This window comes from Sphaeramia orbicularis, chromosome 4 (genome assembly GCF_902148855.1).
Source record: "Sphaeramia orbicularis chromosome 4, fSphaOr1.1, whole genome shotgun sequence".
Lineage (NCBI taxonomy): Eukaryota > Metazoa > Chordata > Actinopteri > Kurtiformes > Apogonidae > Sphaeramia > Sphaeramia orbicularis.
The window spans coordinates 33,944,964-33,969,058 of NC_043960.1; the positions used below are offsets into that span (position 1 = coordinate 33,944,964).

At 37.7% G+C, this 24,095-nt stretch overlaps 1 protein-coding gene across 1 annotated transcript in view; it reads right to left on the reverse strand.

The window, feature by feature from the left end:
• The window catches only part of znf644b (zinc finger protein 644b), a 36,069-nt gene extending 12,298 nt beyond the window's left edge, over nucleotides 1–23,771 (reverse strand). Inside the window, 4 exon segments of the mRNA XM_030133029.1 lie at nucleotides 2,604–3,338; nucleotides 3,341–5,135; nucleotides 18,016–18,062; nucleotides 23,680–23,771. Of these exon segments, the coding sequence (XP_029988889.1) occupies nucleotides 2,604–3,338; nucleotides 3,341–5,123 (2,518 nt within the window). The 5' untranslated portion in view covers nucleotides 5,124–5,135; nucleotides 18,016–18,062; nucleotides 23,680–23,771.
• Between the last annotated feature and the right edge of the window lie 324 nt (nucleotides 23,772–24,095).

The window sequence follows — 24,095 nt, forward strand, 5'->3', positions numbered from 1 at the left end:
TTCATAAGGTTGCCTTGGGACCTTCCTACATCATACCTATACCCATTTCATGAATTTTTTTGGTCATAAGGTAGCCATACGGCACCCCTATGTTCAACTCACGGCACTCTCAAGTTGTTGGTAGGAAGATCTTATGCTTTTTCAGAATATTTAGATTGGTATTTAAACAGTGGCCGTGTACTATCTTAAAAATCCTGTGTCGTGATCATCACACTGAAGATGGCAATAATGCCCACAAGACTGAAACTTCTACAGCTACAGCTGAAAGACAAAGAAGAGGAAGATCAAGTGGCTGTGGCCGCTGTTTTGGTCTGGCAGCAGCAGAAGAAGAAAGACATTCTAAAACGCTTAAAGGTGTGGGAGACTTTCGTGACCAATTTTTCATCAAATCTGTAAAACCTCAGTCATAGCCTAAGTATCACGAATCCGTTAGTCTTTCTGCGATTACTCACCTGAATCTCTTGCACTATGGTGAACAATTTCGCAGTGCCATCCACCATACACAAACACTTGTTTACAAATAGAGCTAGGAGGTAACTCGGGCATATTCGGAATTTTGTCACGACGTGCATTGTGGGAAACGCCAGTTCATGCCGCTGTCTGGCAGCAGCAGCTGCTAAAGACATGACGTGGAAACGGCAGAGCTCCCTTCCCTCTACACATATTCCTCCAGCCGTTTCAGCATTTCAGCCGTTTCCGCTTCATCCATATATCATACGGTTGTGCTGCCGCTGTCAGGCGGCGGCGCGAGCCTTTGCTTCCCACAATGCAAGTCACACAAAATTCCGAAGATGCCCGAGTTACCTTCTGACTCTGTTTGTAAACACATGGTTTGTTTACAGTGGATGGCACTAAGAAATTGTTCACCGTAATGCAAGAGATTCAGGTGAGTAATCACAAAGACTTACAGATTTGTGATGCTTAGGCTATGACTGAGGTTTGACAGATTTGATGAAAAATTGGTCACGAAAGTCTCCCGCACCTTTAACATAAAAAAAGCTAATGCTCCCTCCACAAATGTCTATGAACTCCAGATTTTGTACGAACTGGAAGATTCATACGAACCCATCATTCATAAGAATCTTTGTGACCTAGGCATTAGCACTCTTTCCTTGAAAATGACAACATCCTGTCTCAGAAAATGAAAAAAACATGCATTTTTGGTTCGTTTTTCCATTCTGTCAGGTAGTAACTTTGTTTTTTGTATTAGAAAGAAATAACAAAAATCGATCTGTTATTTTAAATTTGGTTTATCTGTTTTGACACTGAAAAAGTGAAACGCCTTGAAATTCAATTTTAATTCTTCTATTTTAAAACAAAAATCAGTTAACCACTAGATTTTCTTTTGTTTCTGAAAAGAAAATCCAATTACCAAAGATACACTGACCGATGAGCCCTCAAATGTATCTTCTCTCCCCCTTTGTAAAACCACTACCACTGATGATTTCTAATCTAATCTATTTCACATGACCACCTGTACCTTTGATAATGGGATGCATTTGCTTCATCTTTGTTTGTACCACTCAACGCTTCTGCAATGTCAATAAATATCACATTTGTTTTCAAGTTGAGTTGCATTCCTTTTTTGCCAAGATCTTGTACTGATGATGGGAGAGTTGGATAATGACATGAAGTTTTGCTCCGAACATCCTGGAGATTCTCAGTGATTATCTGTGTCGTCCAATCCATGTGTGAAAATGATGCCTCACGCTCCTGAACCACTGTTTCACAGTTTTCAGCCAAATGAATCCTGGTATTATCATCTGTCATATAAAGGAAAAAACTCTCCAGATGTTCAGACCTGGTCATTCAGTATATTCAAGTTCAGCTGCTCTCTATCAAAGTCGTTTATTAAGTGAGGAGCTTCTCACTGCATCAGTTTGAGTAAAAGAAACATATTAATCATTGCAGTAATTACTGAATGGAAGGATCTGACCTACTTAATTTACTTAAATGTAATTAAATATTTTCCCAGGCAGTGTATATCAGGACCAACCCAGTACTTTTACTAAAATGCTTTAAATAATAATAATAATAATAATAATAATAATAATAATAATAATAATAATAATAATACAATTTATATTGCACTGCTCACCCTGCAGACCAGTTAAAAGTGATCATAGCACACTTAGAAGGTATGTATTTTTAAATAGGAACCTTTTTGCTATACTTTTAGCTTATAATGCAGTATTTTTGCATTGCTTCATCTGTACTTTGCCTTTAAGTAAAGTATGCAAATAGACTAATTCTTCTATTGCAGTTTATTAGAGGTTTGTCACTAAACAACAGACTAGTGAGGAGTATTTATTTGAATGCCTCTTTTCTTCCAATGTCATGGACTGTTCAGCCCAACACATTCTGCACTCATATGCTAATTAAAGTAAAAACACAAAAAGGTTCTCAAAAAAATTCCTCATTTGTTCCAGTCTTTGTGGAATGCAACATTATGTAATTTAACGAAACACAAACGCTGGCCAATTAAGAGACAGGAGATGAAATCAGGGGAACGAAAGCAGCTTAAAGAAGGAAAACTGTGGTGATGAGTTGCAGATTAAAAGCTTTTAGCAGGAGTTTCTTTAATACTCTCACCTTTCCTTAGCCCTCCTTGTTCCAGTGGGAAATCCTCCTGCGGATTCTTGGCTGACAGTCATGCATGGCCACTTGCTCCGGTGAAACCATGTGGCGAGCGTTATAGCTGAGCCCAACCCGATGCAGGTGCCCCCGCACATGGTTGGAGAGGCCCACACCGGACTCAAACATGGCGGGGCAGTACGGGCAGGACTTATACTCGGCCTCTTGTAAGGGGAAAAGATCAAAGCTGGGACTTGTAGACACAGAGGGCGACTGTGGGGAATGATCATCCACTGTAGTTTCAATATACTCCTCCTTGATGATGAGTTGCTCTATGTCACTGCAGTCTTCGCCTTCATCCTGGAGCACACGGGGGCTTTTGTCTTTGGCTGAAAACCTCTGTGTCTTTGTGAAATACCTCCAAGCATATGAGTTTCTTTCATTCCCACTGCTTTCCAAGAAGCTGGCTGTAGCTTCACTGGTGTCATTGCTGAAGTTAGTGCTGCCCTCACAGCCTTTCACTAACTCCCCATCTGCAGTCTGTTTCTTCAGCCTTTGGCTAAGCTTTGGCAATATACTACCATTCATACTGTCAATAGTGTTTTGCCAGGGTGTTGACATTTTGCTTATTGAAAGTGAATTCTGGTTTGCTTGCTCTTTTGAACTCGTGCTTGTTGGGTCACTGCTGCTTTCCTGACTGAACATTTGGTCTAATTTCAGATTCCCGGCTGATAGTAAAAAATCTGAACAGTTAGTCTGCTCTAGGCTGCCAAAACCCTTTCGGTCATTGCTTGAATCGTATTCTTTTTCTGCAGAGGTGAGATCAGTTTGCCACGTCTAATTTTCCGTGGTGTGTAGGAGTAATTTCCATGCTTGTCGATCTTCCACAAAGATGGTGACAGCTTGTTTTTGGTGCAGCCAACATGGCACTTGACCTGAGGGGAATTAGGTTTAAATAGATTTCTGGGCTGCTCTGAAAACTTTTTATAATCAACACAGTGCAACTGCTGGTGCTCCTGCTCTGGGTGCCTTCCTGATTCGGTTCCATCTCCGGTTGTGAAAAAACATGCTTCACCTTCACATTGAGCGTGGTCCTGTGTTTCCTGTGCATCACTAGCGTGAGCCATTTTCCTGTACTGATGCTGGTGCATGTTAAGGTGTGCAGCTTCTAAGTGTGCCTCAAGTGCCTCCTGTGTCAGTGTGATGAAGTTACACTCTTCGCAGAAGTAGTAGTGTGTCAGATTATCATGTGTTCTGGCGTGCTGGACAAAGATTTTAGGACAATTACAACCATACACACACTGAGGGCACTGGACTGCGGTGCCCTGGTCTTCAGATTCTGTGTTTTTGAGACCTTTGATTCGCTTCATAAGTTTTTCCAGCCTGTCTTGGTGAATAATGATGTGCTTCATGAGGGAGTTGCTATCACAGAACAAACGCCCACATTCTCTGCATATAAAGGGCTGTGAAACATTCTCACTGTTCACCTGATTATGCTTGCCTAAATGATACATCATAGTATGTCTATGGAAATGTCTTTTTTCCTTGAAATTAACATTACATATTGTGCATGAAAAGAAAAGTGGATCTTCAAGTTGCTCTGACTTCAACTGTTTTACTGTGGAACTAAAACTGTCTTCGTCTTCATGGTCACTTCCCTCATTACAGCCTGCCTCTGCTGTGCTACAGCTGCTGTCAAAAGAATCATCTTTGTGGGCAATGTCAACATTTTCAACATTATTACTGCTGCATAAAGGCATGTACGTGTGATTTAAGCTGCAGTTAACCTTTTCCGGAGTGTCTGACATGCTTATTGCATGTGTTTTGTGCTTCCAGTCTCTTTGGTGCCTCTCGTTGGTCTCCAGCCTTCTGTCATTCTGCATGAAGCGCCTGCGCTTTTTTGCCAAATCCCACCTGATCACCTCATCATCGTCATAATCATCCGAGGAGCTTTGTGACCATTGTGAATCCCTTTGAGATCTTGTTTTTATTGTCTGTTTTGTCAAAAGTCGGCTAATGTGCATTTGGTCCGCGCTGTCACCTGACAGTGTGGAATAGGCCAGTTTAGACTCATTCTCCTCCGAGTGAGACAGTGGCGTGTCGACACCTGGCTGTGTGGCCAGTGTTTTTACGACGTGCCCCGCTGGGTTCATCCAAGCGTCTGATTGAAGCTCACCAGGTGGTAGTAACACTTCGGTGCTCGTGTCTTTCTCCGGTTGCCACGCAGCATCCAGGACATTGTTGGAGAAAACAGTGCCTTTGTTCAGGACAGAGTGTACCTCTGAGGTGGGGTGTGAACCAGGTCCATTAACAAGTGCTCCTGAAGGCAATGAATTGTCTGCATGGGGAACAGCAGGAGCACTGCTGTATACAAATGGCTTCGGCTGGGTTCCATTTAAAGGGTTTTCGTGTTCATCTGAGGACAGACCTGCAACATTGTTCTTCAGGGAGAAAGTGTGACTTTGGAATGGCTCTTGAGTACGACCCGGACTGTCAGACCTCAGTTCCACATCTTTGTCCTTTTGTGCCTTTGGCTTCAGTTTAGACATAGTAGCAACACTCTGAAATATCATTAAAAAAAAAAAATCACAAAATTATTACATGCATTCCACATTCCTAATAATTTCAAGCAGACCATGGGAAACATGTCTTACAATATCCTTAATTCAACTATTCACAATTTTAAGAGAGTTTATGAAAAGACATACTGTAGATGAGCATTACACAAACAAACAGTGTTGCACAACAGGTAATGAAATACAGTGTCTTTTTTTGTCATTCACACTGAAAATGTGACATTGTTTAAAAAAATGTTTTTGGGCTATTCCCACTGCTCTGTAAAATGAGAGCAGTATTATTCTGTGCTGCATTATGATTTTCCAACACCCTCTTTTGCCACCTCTATTCACAACAAACCCTGCTGTTAGCCCTGAATACCCTGGTGAGGATGCTTAATTATGTGAGCGTACCTCTGGGATACAACCTTCCTGCTTCTCCACCTAAAGTTCTCAGTCGTCTGCTAAAATTGACCAATTTCCATGGGAACAAAGTACACCTCCAATGAGATCATATTGCGTCTTATCACTCTGTGATGGTGCCAACACAGATCCCAGCATGAGACTGTTGTTACTTGAATCCTGACAAATTGGCAGGCACACAATCTGTCTAAAACACAAACACAGACCCACATAAAGAAAACATGCACCTCTGCACACACATGAATACTAATGCATTTAGGGTTGAACTTAAGAAATATGTTGTTTTTTTTCTTAATATTGTTTTTTTTTTCTTCTCTCCATCTTTGAACAGATTGCACTATGCTGTCCAGATCTGATTTAGTTTAAAATGTATGCTCAGTGGATTTGACATCCAGGGCTGGTCGCTCTCTACAGGAAGCTGCATTGCTAACGAAGTGGTAAATTCAGTGTTAATGAGTGGCTTCACTGTTACCACCTCTGAGGTAAAACCATCCGAGCTCCATATTCTCCCCATCTGTTGTGGTGTTAGAGGTTCGAAGGGGGAACAGACGCTCTACATTTAAAGTGAACTTCACTGTTAGCCCCAAACGGCAGGGTGGCAAAACCATCAAAATATCTTGGTTCAAAATGTGCAAGCCTCATTAGCAGCCAACTCACACAACTCACTTCTATATATAACGAACAGAGGTTCAACAGAAACACAATTTTAAAAATTTATTTGCTTCTATTTACTTCACTTAGTCAATGTTAAAAGGCTGACTTTGCCTTGCCTGAAGATATTTACAGGGATTATGAGCTTTAATACAGTTAAGCTGTACGCACAGATCAATCTGCTATGAGCTTTTACCAACCCTGTCTGGTATTTTCCCCAAGACACTCGCCTCTTTTGCTTTTTCGTAAATAAGATTGAGGATGAGCTTTACCATCGCTGTGTGCTTTTAGACAATAGAACAAACAGGAGCCCTTTTCTTTCCTTCCTCTTTGTTTTATTTTTGCCATTTTCATTTGCACTCACCTCATGTTATGGAGCTAAAAATGATGTAGCATGCCCTGATGGTTGGTGGGCTGGGAAGCATGCCATGTACTCACATCAGTATGGCTTTGAGTCTGGCTCACAACCTCAGCTCATGTCATGCCCTATTCTCTTTTATCTCCCTGCCATTCTTTACTGTGCCCGATCACATTAAAGAAAAAGCCATAAAATTCTCCTGTAAAAACCTGAATTAGATGGTTCATTAATAGAACTGAAAGTTGAACTTTTGCTTGTGTTCTTTATGGTTATGTTATCAGCAGGGCAGGTGCAAATGAGTCGTACAATTCAGCAATGAAAACCAATTATTTCCAATTAATAACTACAGCATGTGAATGGAAAAACATTACTGCAGATTTTAGTGTTAAATAAATGTTCACATATGTAATAGAGGACGCACAGCACTGAGTGAGGTATAAGTCTATATTTATGAAAAGTCGATAAAGGAAAAATATGAGGTCAGAAGACTATTTGAAAATGTGTCGAGAAAATATATAAGAATAAATGATTTTCAAAACCACAATGAACTGGCCCATTTTGTTCTATTCAATGGTTTCCTGGAGGATTTTAATAACACAGAATATATTTGGGTTTTTTTGGGTAATTCTGCTGTTTTTGTGGATACTTTTCCAGTATACTATATTTACATGCATTTTTGATGGATGTTTTATGATCTGTGGTAATATAAGTCTGCATGAAACAGGTCCATGCTATACTTATGGATGTTATACTTATCAGGCTGACACTGGTATCAGCATGTGACGTGTTTTCACCGATGGCAGTGGAAGATATTTATCTGTCGCTTTATTTTAACACTTTTAACTATTTTATAGTGGCTTCTAAATAGATTAATCTCTGCATTTAACCTTTCCTAAGCAATTTCTCACCATTTATTATATCATCCTCTGCATTTTGTATTATTCAGGAAAAAAAAAATCAAGCTTTTCTTATATTGAATTTACTGATTATGTAGATGTTCATCAAAGCTCAGAATAAATTCAAAGGTTATTATATCAAAAAAGAGACAACTGAAGACAAAGTGAATTTTCAAGCAAAATATATCATTAACTGAACATAAAACAAGCGTCCATAATCACTGTCATTTGTAAAACTACATGGGTTTTATTGTTGAATCAGTGTTGAAGAAGATGACGTTGTTTCCATGTTCACTATGGAGACTGTGAACATCCCAGTGGCTCAGATCTGATGCCAGTGAAAAGCTGAGAAACTGTATTTACCTGATTATTTCAATGTATTGATAGGATTAGAGGCTGAAAAGTTATTGAACATTTGAGGTCAGTAGATGCTTTTGGTCTCTGGAGCCTGTTTATGTTTTTGAGGGTTAAAGGCTTGTATGTGCGTATGTGTTTATTGAAGGATAATGTGAGCTAGGGCTGAAAGGCTTCACATTTTAATTATTTTTATATTTACAATTGAGATTTCTTTGTTGTGGGGGGGTAAATAACATAAAAAAAAACAAAAACAAAAGAGAAAGTAACATTAATATTGGCATCAACTGTCAGTCAAAGTATAAATTTAAATCTTCGTGTTAGTTTTGACCCAGAATTTTCTGATGTGTTCAACCAATACATAAGATTTTTTCCCATTTAAAATGTAATGAAGCTAATAACATAATAACTTGCCAATAATGCAATAAGTTATCTACATTTCAAAGGATATTTTTAATGAAAGGACCAAAAAAACATAATAAAATAACGTATTACATTAGCAACATTTTATTACGGTATTGGCTCAAAACTTTCCTACATTGTTTGCAAATCATTATGTAATTAGCTTTATTACATTTAAAATGGGCAGAAATGATCACATTATGGTTGCTACAGGGAGTAATGCCAAACTCAATGGAAAAAAATGGATTTGCTGTATTCAGTTTTATAAAATTTTAAACTAAATCACCTTCAGCTTTGTCTTGCTGTGCAGATACGTCAAGACTAGCAAAGATCCCCCTTTTTTTTTTTTTTTTTTTTAAACATTCAATACAAAGCTATAAAGAAAATAATGAAAATACTTATTATTTGCAGCATTAGACCTGTCATGATGTCTATTACAGAATGACATTCCACAAATAGATTCCTTAAGAATTCAAAATTTTGCAAAATGTTATTTTACCAAAAAAATTCCAAAGTTATAAACTTCCGGTCCCTGGAGGACAACGGACAGACTGAAAAGCAGTTTTTGAGCTGTAGGCTTATAAGGCTGAGGATGTCTAAGCAAATTCCTCCTTCCTATTCAAGCACAGACCCAGGCTGGCAGCACAGTGGAAACGGCGCTAAGGACCAACTGGGACCAGTCAGCCAAACCATTTCAACTGCTGGAGCTGTCTGTATGGATCAACAGCCAACCCCACATTCCTCTGCCATCGCCTTTGCTGAAGAAATGTCTAAACAAGGGGGGCCACGGTCCCTCAAGTACTGCACTACACAACTTCCTCAGCTAATGGGATCTATTGATTTATTTGACACAATGTGAATTATGAAGCCCGCCTCTTTAGTGTGAGAGTATCAAAGCGTGGCTCAAAACAAACAGACAGAGATTCAGCTCGACACTCCAGTAATCCCAAGTTGAGTATGTTCTCTCAGTTGAAGGTGCCACAGCAAAATGAAAAAAAGGAGGAAAAAAAAACAAACACTTAGTTTATCCTCTGCTATCTTCACCCTGCAGTTATTCACAGTAACAAATAGCAGAAAAGTATCATGAAATTAGTGATACTCAAACTGCTGTAAACCATCTTATCACTAAAGATCATTAAACTAAAAAAAACACCACAATGAAAGATACAAAAAAAATCACCCTAAATTCTTACATTTTCACAGGAGAAAACAGAGCGGTTTCACACGATGTCTTTGTCTGGATTACATACTCTTTTTATCCCACTGAATTCTTGACACCCAAAGGTCATTTCCATAATAATGGTCTCTATTCTCCCTAATGGGATTTTGGTTGTGATTATGTATGCCAGAGCCTTGTGCAGACACTATCAGCCCTGTCATCCTGAACAGCACAAAATGTAATTACGCAAAGCCTTTGATAACTAAACAATGTAATTTACTGCTCGAGTGGAAATACACACTGCAGTTATATGACTTAAATTACACACTAAAGGAAAATATATGAGTGCTATAGATGGTATGACTCAGAAAGTAAATTGTATTCTTTATGTAAGAACAGAATAAATGCTGAAAAACAAACAAAACAGGAGAAGCTGCGGGCCAAGGTGATAAAATCCACTTCCGTCACATTTGTCTGTACAAAAACAAACTAACCACTAAACTAACACTAACATGTGCTATAAATAACAAGTTTAGGTTGCAGATATTAGTACCTTTGACGGTTTTCTTATTTTCAGGCTTTGCTCAAAGATAACAGTAACCATGATGCCAACTTGCTGCTAGATTTAGCAAGTTTTCAGCTATCCTGGCACCTTTGGTTTTACATTTAATGTTACTCGCAACTTTAAGTAGATTTTAAGTGGCACTAACAGTGATGACTCAAAAAACACGGTTTGTCTAACTTATTCCAAATTCTATTTTTTCACCAAGGTGTTTAGACAGTGTGAATAATGTCATTAAAACAACATTTAGCTTCTGTTTTTGCACAGATGTAACGAAAATACATATGTAGTCCTCAATTGCTTTGATAAGATTTAGCAAATACATTAGTAAAAATGTGTACTATATTGAAAATATATAAACAACAGAAGTCAATGGATTCTTTTAGGCTGACATTCATTCCATGACCAAATGTTGCTTGAATAAAAAGAAATGTCATATGCTGACTGAATCCTGGTATAAAACATTAGAAAAACAGGGCAAAAAAAATCTCATATTGTCTGAATAATTGTATTCAAAGGGTGCGTACAATAATTACTATCTTTTAGAGATGTTTTTCCTCTAATTTTTGTATATTTCCTCTTTATATGTGGTTGTGTCTTAATACAGAGACATATGTATTGTATGTATATATTGTCATTATAAGGTTATTAAAGGAACAAGCCTAATGGTGGCCAAATACGTCTATAGTCCTGTATTTTCAACTTGAGGGAAACGTGCATCAGTGACATCATCACGCCATGTTATTTAGAAGGTTTTAGCAAAAAAAACTGAACCTGCCACTAGGTTGAAAATGACTGAACTCTGGTTGTAACATCATTAAGCTTTGATACCTACATGTTTCTATATGTATATATTGTGTATCTATGGTTCGTCCTATCTTACCAACATACTAGTTAGGCGTCTTCCAAAATAACACATCTAGTATTAGAACAGGAAGCAAAAACTTTATTGTTCAAACCAAAGCTTCCTATTTCTTAAAGCTCACATTAGTTTGTCATTGTGTGTCTGCACTGCTTCTGGGAGGCATGTGTTAATATAGAAATAAAACTAATTAAATTACAATTTCATTATTTTTTTATTTGCCTGATGCCTGAGATGAACATTTAAGGCACTTCATAACCAAGCAGAGATGTAATAAAAGAAGGATTATTCATCAATAATGTAAGAAAAAAAAACAAAAACCTAAACTATTAAATAATTTAATTTATCTCCTGAACAATGACAAATAACATTAATTGTCACACATTGCAGATTGACTACTTGTATTATTACCTTTTACAGTAAAAATCCTGAGCATATACCTACGCTGCATGACTTAACTCAATAAAATAAATAGTTTCCATCACAACACATTTAGTCATGTTTATTCATGTTCAAACTAGGGAAATGTAACATTCATGATAGTTTAACAAAGGGGATTTGACACCATAAACAGGTGAAAAACTGAAATCAACCTTTGCAAAGAACAAAATATGGATTTCTCTCAACTTGAACATTGTGTGAAACATTTTATTTGATGTAAAGTACAAGGATCAATAAAATAATAATATGAGTTTTTTTCTATTTTTATTGTAGAAATGCCATTTACTATGTATTTACACTGGTCTGTATATACCTTTATCTTCATTAGGTAAAAACGTTTGACTCATTATCTGGGAACTCGTGTAAATAGGCTGTATGTATTTAAGAACGTCCAACTACAGGAGCATAAGTGTAACCACCACATTCACTTGCAGAAAATGAGTAAGAAACACACGGTCAGAAACAGAATAAAGATTAAACGAGCGAGTGTATTTTCTTTCACCACAGGCTAGACGGCCTGAATCTTCCAACTCGAAAACAGTCGCGTCCTTTGGCCAAGGTTCAACACTTGCTGAAAATATGTTACGGGAAAAATCCCCCGAACCTACCCACAACAAACTTCTTCTTGCCCCCTTATAGTAAAAAAAAAAAGGAGGGGGATGAGTGAAATGGCTGTGATGGTAGATTTACTGATGAAAAAAGGTGAAGCGAGAACATTCGGAGTGATAAAAGGGGACAGGGAGCGAGTGACAGTTGGGTTAAGACAGAAGTCATGTTCAATAGCAGGTAGAAACATCAAACAGCGAGTTCACAGGAAACCCATGCAACCTTGTCTTGAAGGAGGATTTTCTGTTGTGTGGAGTAGATTATATCTGTTCAAGCTGCTGACACGGCCTCATTTGCTGCCCGTAGTGTTGGAGGGGGATTAAACGATATAAACTTTAAAGCTTTAAACAATACCTTTCAAAATTAAATGGATTAAGGGAGGGATGTCTGATGGGGATTTCCCAAGGCTTTGTTAGTTTTAAACTCTACTCCTTTTAAAGAGAGGGGAGAAAAAAAAAAACACACAGCAGTTAGAAATTTCTCAGGCATGTGACCGTTTTAATGAGGCTGCTCTCACGTTGAGGAGGGCAGTGGGCACAGGAGGGCTGCCAAGCAGATGGCTCTCATAAACATCATATCTGCTCTGTTTAGATACATGACTTCTCATCTCCCCAACACTGAGAGGAAAACAAACCCAACCATCTCCACAAGCACTACCCACTTGCCCGCTTTTGGCAAGCTGTGCAGACTCGTTGAAATGGCACATTTCCATTTCCTGCATTTCTCCTTCATAACAATATGCATGAGCTGCGCAATTGATATACATAACCTCTAATCTGTTATAAATATGCAGAGAAGATGCAGCGATTGCTGTGGTGGGTATTTTTGTTTAGTGGCAGTTAGGATGTTGACTTTTATTAAATGTTATTATTACCATATAACTGAAAGTATATAAATACTAAGCAAGGCAGAAGTTGTTGCTATTATTAGGCGAGCTCATATGCGTTCCTCTTCCACCACTAGAGATAGGAGAAAAAAAAATTATGAATATATATCAAACTTTGTTGCTGCGGCTTTCTTGTAGACATGTGACCATTCAGATGAAAGGGAGTCGATGTCAAACTGTTCTCCAAATTGAGGACAGGCTCCACGTTGCAGAGCAGACATCAGTGAGCTTAAATTCGAAGACATGTCAAGCATCTGCAGGTATTAGGCTGAAATCTCTCATTATCTTTCTTTAAAACATAATATGAGTGCACCGTGGTAGGAATGGAGGGAAAGCGCCGAGACGAGCGAGGCCTTCGCAGACACTAATGGCGAGCAAAGTGATCCCCTAGTAGTCACCTTGAGTTCTAATATTAGACCCGGACGAACCGCTCTAAACAGGAACTGGATGGAGTGTGTCATTTCCAGCGTCTGATTGGGTTTTAAGTGGCTAAAATAAGCGCCGCCGTGATTGCACTGGGTCAAAGGGATGATAAGAGTCTACAGTGAACAAAAGAAGAAGCGAGCATCTGAAGAGACAACGCCAAAACTGTGGCTGTCAAGAAGTCAACATGAAACCAGAGGCCAACAAAAGCTATTTATCGAACTCTATCAGGAAAACCGGACAGCTAGAGTGCAGCAGCCTTGACAGCAGTGGGATTCCCTTGTCATCTGCCAGTGTCCGCAAACACACACACACACACACACACACACAGTGACGCTTGTAAGACAATTATTCAGCAGTGCTTGTCAATTGTACCTCCTCAATCCAGATCAATGTGTCGTCTTGCACCAGGGGCCTGTATCAACGGCCGTCATTAACATGTGAGTGCCACTCTATCAGCTCCAGCTCCAAATAAATCAAAGGGTCGGCCACAGAAGAAAAGGGGCTAATATTTCCTCAATAACCCCAGAGAGACACCATGGAGAGATGCAAATTGCCTCCCAGGAGACCCCGGGGGATGTGAAGGAGAAACTCGCTGGGAGGCAACGGGAAGCTAATGAGTATAATGGTAAATGTATACAAGGAAAGGGAGAAAACCCCTCTCTATTCATACCAATTAATACAATCTTATCAATGGAGGTGTACTGTAGAAGGAGGGCTGATGTCTAACCCTTGCCCTCCTCCCCACTTCCATCCTGGCGAGCGTCTGTATTATTCAACACGGGCCAGGCTACGGTCATTAGCCCTGTGGGAGACTGGGGCAGGCCTGGGGAGTTAAGGAGATTTTAAAAACCACTCACTCCTCACATCAAAACAAATCGGACTGAATCAAAGGGGCTCAAAAATGTCCTTTCTTGAGGGGTTGGGGAACTGCCATTGTTGTGGGAGCACACTGTGTGCAGCGTCAGCTTTAAAACACACATAAAACACAAGACATCAGTCGATGGATGATGCTGCATTTAAGAAAAAAATAATAATTCTGATTAAAATATCATGACATAAAAAAAGACAAATTTAACACATTAAAAATATGAAACGTCTTTGCATAATAACTATAAAATTATGACATCGATACATTAAATTCATTAAATGATGCTCAACATCTGTCACTGCTCAGTTTCTGTTCTTTAATATTAGCAGATTAACTGAATCTTTTGCTGCTAACACAAATTTCCTCAATTATTCCATCCCCGACACCACGCCAAAAAGCTGAACAAATAAAACAAACCAACACAAACACGCACACACTGACGTGTTCAAACACACACTGTGAAAATCCCCACTCCCAAAAAAAGTCTTCTTTTCTTCAAACAAGTGCAAAATCTGCTAATGGGGGTAAGATTATTTCACCTGTTCCCTGAAAACAAAGCAGCTTGTTTCAAGAACTCGTTAAAATCAGGTGTCACTTCTTTTGTTTCTGCTGGTGAAATCTGTTTTATTTTATCTGGGATCACTTGATACTCATGTTCATTTAAGGTAAAAAAAAAAATAAATAAATAAAATAAAATAAAAAAACAACAGGTGGGGATTCTTGGTTTTGGGGGTTGAAAATGTTGACAAAATATCACCTCTGTGGCAGATCTTTGAAAATATTTTTATCAGTAAGGAAATAAATTCCATATTAACCTCTTTCCAAAATGGGCCAACATTTCATTTACCTCCAACTGTAGAGCAGCCTAATAACAAACACATTTATCTGGGATTATATCTACTCAGATCAGGAAATTAAAGGCATCAGCCTGCAAATGCATATTTGATATTATTATGTAGATTATGTGTTATGACTTATTGTTTCCTGGGACTCATTGGTGTAGCATAGAAACATATACAGTACTATAAATTACCATTAGATGGCACCTTGAGCTGTGGAAACTAAATGAAAAACCAAATATATTGAACTCCTGAAGTTTTCGACTCCTTGTGCTTGACACCTCCACAGTAATAATTGCCATGATCTGTTAAAGGTGGTAAAAGGTGATTGAAATTCACTGGATGCTGCCACAACCACAGTGATTCTTTAAAATACCTTAAAAATTGCAATCGATAGAGCTTTTGAGTTGTTGAAAACCAGAGAAGGATGTAGTTTAAGGTGCATTTGAACTACCACAAAGGGCAAACAAATGCTTTAAAAGCACAAGAAGAAAAAGAAGAAGGAATGCCTCAATCTATCATTTTGAAGGTCATTTATCAGCAGAGAAATATAGCAGACAGCAGCTGACTGGAGGAGGATTTGCCTCCTAGAGATCACCGAGGGGACTGAAATGAAGGTTAATCACTATATAACTTTCTTGATGTATAATCCTATACTTCAGATTTCATCGAGCACGTCTGTGAAAGCCCTCCGTCAGCATAATTGCACCTAACCTGTGCCCCGCATGCTCAAATCTCTAAAATATCACATCCAACTCTGAGAATAAATGGGAAATTAATGAGGAAAGTGCTGAGCTCAACCTTAGGTAGGTATCACAAAAGGGTTAGCTGCCTCGCAGCTCATGTACAATGGAAGCTCGCTAATCCAAAACCCTCAAAGATAGAGGCTGTTTGGACTTGGGAGATGTTCAGAGGGATAAATCCAAGACCAGCCTGATCTGAAATTCCTGCAGAGATGGGTGCATCTGCATCAGGCCTTAAATGTGCCCTGTTTCTTTAGCATCTAATCTAGATTTAATATGTGAGGTATGGTGGCTGGATAAAAATAAAACCCCGACTGATAGCTTTAGTGCAGACGACAGGCTCAGTGAAAGATTCCCTGAATGTGCCTGAAACTAAGTCTCACAGTACATTTTTAGAGTATAAACCAGATCCTTTAAATTACATTTTTTTAATTACACATCACAACATTAATTTCAACTGTCTCCCCTGTCATATATAGATGTATCTTCATACTTTATTTAAATAAAACAACCATGGCTATAAAAGCCTTTCCATGCTGACCTATGTGTGTCCTTCAATCATCCCTTTTATTCCCATTTATTCCATTTAGCTACATTAACAGATGTTGCTTTCAGTGCATTATCCCTTAGAGTGAGGACTCAGAAGATCAGTGATCATATTCTGCCCCTTAGTGGAGGAAACGCTCCATAACCTGAAAAAAGGGGGGTAATAGGAGCCTTACGGAGCAGCAGGCATGTGCATCTCTTCACGCAGCCCCTGATGGACCGCAGTAATCTAACATACTGGTTCTGATGAGGATTTAAGCAGCTCATGTCAAACTCATTACTTATCTAATCTAACCCATTAACTGCAGGGTATTCATATGTGTAAACATGAAAAAACATCCAAAACTAGAAACAAAATAAAGAGCAGAAATCTACTCAGATGATATTTGTTTGATGATTTCTTTTTAATATAAATCAAACCGTGTTAGAAACAGAAGTTGTTGCAAAGACTCACTCCTTAAAGTAAATGTCAATCATGAAAAAATGTAAACAAATATGAGAGCAGGGATTATGCACTGAGGAAATAGATGCAAATGCATGGGTAAACCAATGCCATGTTAAAAATGATGTATATAGGAAGTGTTATAAACCCTCTGAAACTTTATGAAATGCAGTGTCTCTCTGCATTGAAGCCCCAAGTCCTGTATCTGTGAACAGATTCAAGATATCTGACCCATTTCTCTCTACGCTCCATACATTTTATACTAAATGACAGTACATGCATGACATAAAATGTATTTGGCTTCAATTTTTGACTTTTGTAGTTGGAAAATAAGACGTCAGATGGAAACTAAACTCAGAAAAAGTGATACATTCTATAGAGAAACTGCATTTAAAGATGCAGTGTAGAGCCTGTCAACGAATTAAAATAAATGTTTAAATAAACTATACCTCCTCCAACAACTCCTTTTCGAATATGCAGATGAAATCATATTTTGTTTTCATGTCTATGTGTAAATTTTTCACGTAAAGTAGGATTACTTCATTTTGTTGCATATTCAAAATAAACTGAAAGTAATGAATATGATGTAGCCATGGTCCTCATTTAAAGCAGCAACTCATAATAACCCAGTAATCATCAAAAAGTAGAGGAAATGTCTATTAAATTGTGGCAACTTCTTAAGATCTTTAAGCAACGTTTGTGCTGTGATGATGCAGTATCACCCTGTTGTCAATTTCAACAGCAAAATTCACAAATAGAGGCTTACATTTAAAGGATATTAAACAAAGAGCACCACATGTAAACACCGGTTTGTGTCGGATTCTGTTTCACGCTGGAAAATAATCAACAGCCAGCTTGTCACTCCCTGCAACCTGCCAAGTGTAGGAGTGGAAGCACTGACACATTTAACTGACATCTCAGGTTTAATTTGACTGGTAATCACACCCAGCTATAGTTTCAGAGCATTTCACACATCTGAGCTACAGTTTCAGGTGTTAAGCCGGTAAGGGGACATACAACTGTGCCTCTGAATGATAACACCTCTTCAGACTCAGGCACATTGTGGTTTATGCTCTGCCATTACGATTATAATAATAATAATACTAACAGCATTGGACCGCATACAACACACAGTTTCAATTAAATTAACACACACATTTTCAATTAATCAACACTCGTCGCAGGCTTGGCTTTACCTGCTGAAATACTTCACTTCACTCGGGTGGCTATTTGATACAAATTATGAGCATGGTGCTTCACTTCATGCCACCTTGTAGTGAGAATCATAAACCTGAGCTGATAATATCACTTCTAATAAGACACAATTTCCTACTAATACCGCCTGTGTTTCCCAGGTTTGACAAAAGCTGATCTGACTAATTATGTATTATGTCTTGCAATGTCTTCTGAGTGAATACTTACCAATGACTGAAGGTCTGGTTCCACGGCATGGCTCTCAGAAAACACATCTGTGACAAAGAGGCAAATATTTAGCAACTAAATATTCTGTGACTACATAGTGAAAAAAATAAATAATAGTAGACTATTTTTTTTTTTTTTTAAACTGTACAGAGACTATGTCGCATCCTGAAGTGACAATCTTTCCCTTCTAAATCATATTATAATTTATGAGCACAATGGAATATAAATTTAGCAGAGATTATACTAAATCACATTATTACTGGGTTCATCTCTTATCTGATTCAAAACAAATGAACTGACACTTTTTGATAACCAATGTATCATTTATCAAACACAATTTCTGCAAAGTTATACACAATCCAGCTCCTCTATCTACTGCTTTTTCTCTGTTTAATATCCATTTCAGTGTATTTTGCATTGAAAATGTGGGTTCAGGCAATAATCAGAAAACTGAAGACACTTTGCTAACTTTCAGCTATTTTCCACTTTTTGGTTATTAGATTAGTTGAGAAAATTATTCAGTCGTCATTTGATAATCTGTAAACAATGACATGTTTATCAAATATGTCAAACACATGTTAGGACAGTTAATGATTTAATGAAGTTGCCTCATGTTAAAGATTGTCAGGATGGATATTTTTCACAGTTTTGGACAGATGAAATGATTCACAATTAATCAAAAAGATAATAAATGAACTGATAATTAAAAGACTAAAGTCCCAGTAACACTATCTTGACTGTAAAAGCATATTTTGCCATTGGTATCATTAAATGTGGTATGTCATTTCTACCACTAGGGGTCTCTCAGTCAAAACTATAATAACACAGTAGTAAAGATTTGTAAAGTAGTGGGGGCTTATGGGAATTATTTTCACCACCATTGCAGATGAAAATCTCTCTGATGTGGCTCATATAAACATCAGCTTTACAGACAAGACATGAAGCCATATTAGCATCATCTTCAGTGATGTATATTCACATCTATCTGATATTCTGCCCACAGAAATAAAATTAACACAAGATATAAAAACTTTTAACAAAAGCGTCAAAGGCTGGCTAAGGCAAAATCAGAGATGCGAGCATTTTTAATGATTCTGATTTTATTGTAATTTTATGTAACTTTGATGTAAATATGCTGTATTCATATATATATATATATATATATATATATATATATATATAAATAAACATTTGTGATTTTGTTTGTTTGTCTGTCTTTCTTTCTTTCTTTCTCTTTTTCTCTACTAAAAGCCTGACTAGGGACTGGAGATAGGAACTAGCAATAGCTATAATCTCTTCATGCAAATCATCAGTTACCACAGCTTGTTTGTAACAGGTAGAAGTTATACAATGTAATTTGCATTGTCCCTATCAAATAAACTTTATAAAAAAAAAAAAAAAAAAAAAAAAAAAAAGCCAAGTGGCCTCTGAGTGTGTGCGTGTGTGTGTTTCCAGGGATTCACACAAAATCCGGAAAGAGCTGCCTGCTGCAGTTTGGCATACTTATGTATTTTTGGTCAAGGAAGAGACTAGCGAAAATGGCAAGTTGATAGGACCAATATTTTGGGAGATATTAGTAATTTTGGAATACAATAGCCTCACAATGGCGTTGCTATGGCCAAAACGCTTTGGCGGTGACTGCTTTACAAATGTGGAACAACATGCACAAATACACAACAGCATAAAAACTACCACATCTAGAACCTGTGGATCCCCATGGGTCAACGCACAAGTTATTATTATCTCAATCTACTGAAATAGTTCAAAGTAATGATATATAGTATTAATGGATGACAAAATGAAATGGGCTGTTATACTAAATATCATGACAGGTTTTTCTGAATTCAATAATGCAATAGCACACAAGTACACAAGTTAACAAAATACATAACAGATAGTAGACATTTGTAAATATGTTAGTGCAGAAATGTTACATATTTTAGCTTTAACACTGTTCAATTCTGTTCCTTAACTTTGACATTTTTAACATTAAACTAAAATTGTGTGACTAAAATTAGGTCTAAATATACAGTATAGAACCTACATTTTCATTACACAAAAGAAAAAATCAAATATGCCCATCATCATTGGAAACAACTGCTGTATGGTAATATAATTTGGCTAATTTAGAGCTATATGGAGGCTGATTCACTCTCAGTGATTCTCTGAAAACACTCTGGCCTTATTTTCCTGGTGCTTAGACATTTCTGCAGAGCTCTATGTTCTTGGTAGATCCACCTGATTACTAAAATATCTCATGTCTCCAGCTGCTCCTCAGCTGAGCTGCTAATTCAGGCCAGTGTACTCCCATTTAAGTAGTCCCAAGTGTCTTCATTTATAGCTGTGTAAGCAGCCAGCCGGGCCAACAGAGAACACATAGCTGTTTGCTATGCTGAGCATTCAGGGACTTCAGGCATCTTGGTTAAAATATTTGACCTTGTAAAGTGACATATAATCAATTTGTGGATAACATGCCTCAAACATTTGATTTATTTAGTCGAGTGGTTGACTCCTTTACTCTCTGTGGTATACTAATGCAGTAAAACCTACACAAGGCTGCTAAGCTGCCACTGACTTCTTCCTATAGCCATGTAAGCTCGATCTTAGACACCTGCAGGGAGCGATGCACCCTTATGTCGGTCTACACTTTGATTTTACAAAACCTTCATTCCACTGCTGCTAACAGGATACTCACCAGCTGTCAACAGCAAAGACAATATAGACATACTAATTCAGCCACTGAGCTCTCACCCCTGAATACTGATGTGTGGGCTGGAAATAAGACATGTTTTAAACAATAACAGAGGGATTTATTCATATTCGCTGTTTTAATAAATGTATTGACTAGACATAAGCATTTAGTTGTAAAGATCAATTCAAGAGCCAATTAAGGATCAGTGAGTGCACAAAGGGATGGCTATAAGCTGCCATTGACCCTGAACAGGACTGGTGTGAGCTGCTACAAGGATAAATGAAGCATATTTTAAGTAAAGACTGTATATACGTGCGTTTCCATAAATATTTAATATGCATTTAGAACTTTTACAATAGAAAATGTTGATTTATAATAGAAAAAAAAAAAAAAACGCAAAACAACAACACAAATCTCACCCACAAAGTTTTTGCTCACTTGAGGTTGGTTTTGCTGTTGTTAAAAAATGGACAAATAGAAACATATACAGTATTTTATTTTTTTTATCATAAATTTTGATGTAGCTAACATTTAACTCTGATTAATCACCTATTTGTCTTCAAGGATATTCTGATAAAGTACTAAGACATGGCTTGAAAAACAACAACTAATGTGGACTGGTGATTAAACAAAATTATTCCTCATATTCCTCAGCCTGATCCGTGGAAAATTTTTTTTCAACTTTTTTTCTAATTTTACCAGTTAGAAAGAAGTGGAAGAGAAGAAAAGAAAGAAAAAAAGAAAAGAAAAAAAGAGAAAAAAAAGAAAAAAAAAAGATGAAAAAAAGAAAAAAAAAACAAAACATTTTTTACAGGCATCATAGATGGAAAACAGCAACTGAATCCTCTACTTCTTCTACTCTGCTTACTAGACACATGTGTAATGTAGCCTACAGCGCCATCTGCTGATGACTGTATGCAGCCTTGTTTATTTACTCCAAACTATTCTATGGAAATGCATGAAATTAACACCTTTTTTGGAAGTTTTCAGAAGTCCACTTCAAAGTGCATTGAGACCTTACTGAAACATGGCTAAGCTTTGGTCACATTTGTTTATTATTATTACCTTTAATATAAATGCATAAATATGCCACATTGATGGTACTGTGTTTATCACAGCAAGGAGACAACAATATATGTGCATCACTAAAAGTCCTAATTTTATATGTATTCAGTGCTGCTTTATATGTCTGTGATCTTATTTTATTATTGACTGCACAAGTCTCACTTAGTGTCAACACCTCATTTCCAAAAGCTTTCAAACATACACCATGAATGTCCAGGATCTGAGTCTCGACTTCTGTTATTTGTGTACTTGGCTGTTTTGAACATTTACCAAAGTAAACTTAATATTTATCAGAGCAGAACTATGTTAAAAAATATCTTCAGACTTTGAGAAACACAGTTTTATATATTTGGAAAATTCAGACTCACAGTCTAAAATAAACAGTCTGATATGATCTTACAGTGCATTATGTAGGATTAAGCAGCATTTGGCTGTAAGGTTTCAAACTGAAGTTACAAACTGAATAGCCCACGCCTCACCCTGCCCTTTAAAATGTGTAAGGGAACCTAAAAAAGCCACTAAAAACACAAAAATACCAAAAGGGCCTCTCTAGAGCCAAGGATTGTCTGTTCTGGATGACTGCAGCTGAGAACCAACCTCCTATGTAAACATGAACTCTTTCTGAGGTAAAGGAGGAAAACTATTGTTTTCAAGTCATTAAATATTAATGAATACATAATTATGAATATTACATACAAATGCACTGTTGCCCATGAAGCTGAAATAAAATATTTGTACCTATTCTCATGGAATAATTATGACAATTTGATTTATTGTTGATAGACAAAGTGTAACTGGGACGCAGTATGTAATCACTGAACCTGGTCAAAGGTCAAATTTAGACCCAGCAATGCATTTCTGTCCTCTGTAGTGGACAAGAGTTCCATAGCTTTACTTAAAAAAAAGAAACGCAAATGAATGAATTAATGAATCTGGAGAAAAAAAAATGCATTATGTTGTAATTAAGGCAAGTACTTAAATGTAAAAAAAAAAAAAAGTCAAAACTTTTACTTTCCTGGGTCTTACAAGGATATCACAAATGCATGGGGTGTGCAAAAACTTTTTTCCACCACTGTAACTTCACTTGTTATCTTATCAGGTGCAACAATGAAACAGAGTGTGTGTGTGTGTGTGTGTGTGTGTGTGTGTGTGTGTGTGTGTGTGTGTGTGTGTGTGTGTGTGTGTGTGTAGGACGTCAATATACTGTCCAGAGTCATGAAATACTGAGATGAATGAAGCCTATTTAAACAGAAACCCATGTTAGATTCACCTTTAACTACATGCTTCTTCATTTCCTCTTGTGTCAAACATCCTTCCTGGACTTTTCTATGAGCCATCACATGCAGTTTTATAAATTGAATCATTATCAGTGGCTGTAGTTTTGCTCTCTCCTTTCCACAGGGGTACAGATTGCAGTTCCATGTTTCTCACAGACTCAGAATAATAAACAGAGGTAAAACTTGGGTATTTGTGCAACCTAGAGGAGCTTTACTTGTATACTTTGTACACAAATGCAACATTAGCAGGTTGACAGTGCATGCCATTCCATACAGTGCATCCAGTAGGCTACATGTATGGCTGCTACATGCATCAGTGCAGTGTAGCTAGCAGGGAGGTGACTTTATTTTTGACAGGCTATGCGACAGTCAAGCTAGCTGCTCTGCTACAGATAAAACTGTGTCAGCCATGTCCCGGAGACACACTTTGTGCTGCAATAGTCAACCAATATAACTTATTTAGTGATGACACCGGCTGTAGGTCCCCAGTTCCCAGTCACTGCGGTGTTTTTTTTTTTTTTTTGTTTTTTTTTTTGGTGGTACCTCCACATCACAGACTAAAGCCCGGACCTGGCTACAGTGTATCCCTGCGCACATCAAAGTGCTCCGGACGCGGCCACACAGACTTACCGCAGGACGACGCCCCACCACCGCAAGTTTATCACTGCGCTCCACACACCGGTCTGCGTCCAGCCAGCTCCCACACTGTCGCCATTTTGCTGTCAAATTACGCAGGTTACACTTCGGTCCAGTGATAGGGGAGATGTTCTAGGGCGGAGGTGGAAAAAAAAAAAAAAAAAGGAGCGTCACCCAAACTGCACACCGACCCCCTCATGTCCGCTGTGGTTCCTTCTCCAACACAAGGAAACGTAAACATGCTGGGAGTATAAGAACGTAAGAAACGTAGAAAAAAAAAAAAAAAAAAGTTCCCTAATTAGTTTTCATAGTTTGCAGCTGTTACCTTTAGCTGCATGAGAATTCATTGCCAAATAATGATACTATAGATAGATAGATAGATAGATAGATAGATAGATAGATAGATAGAT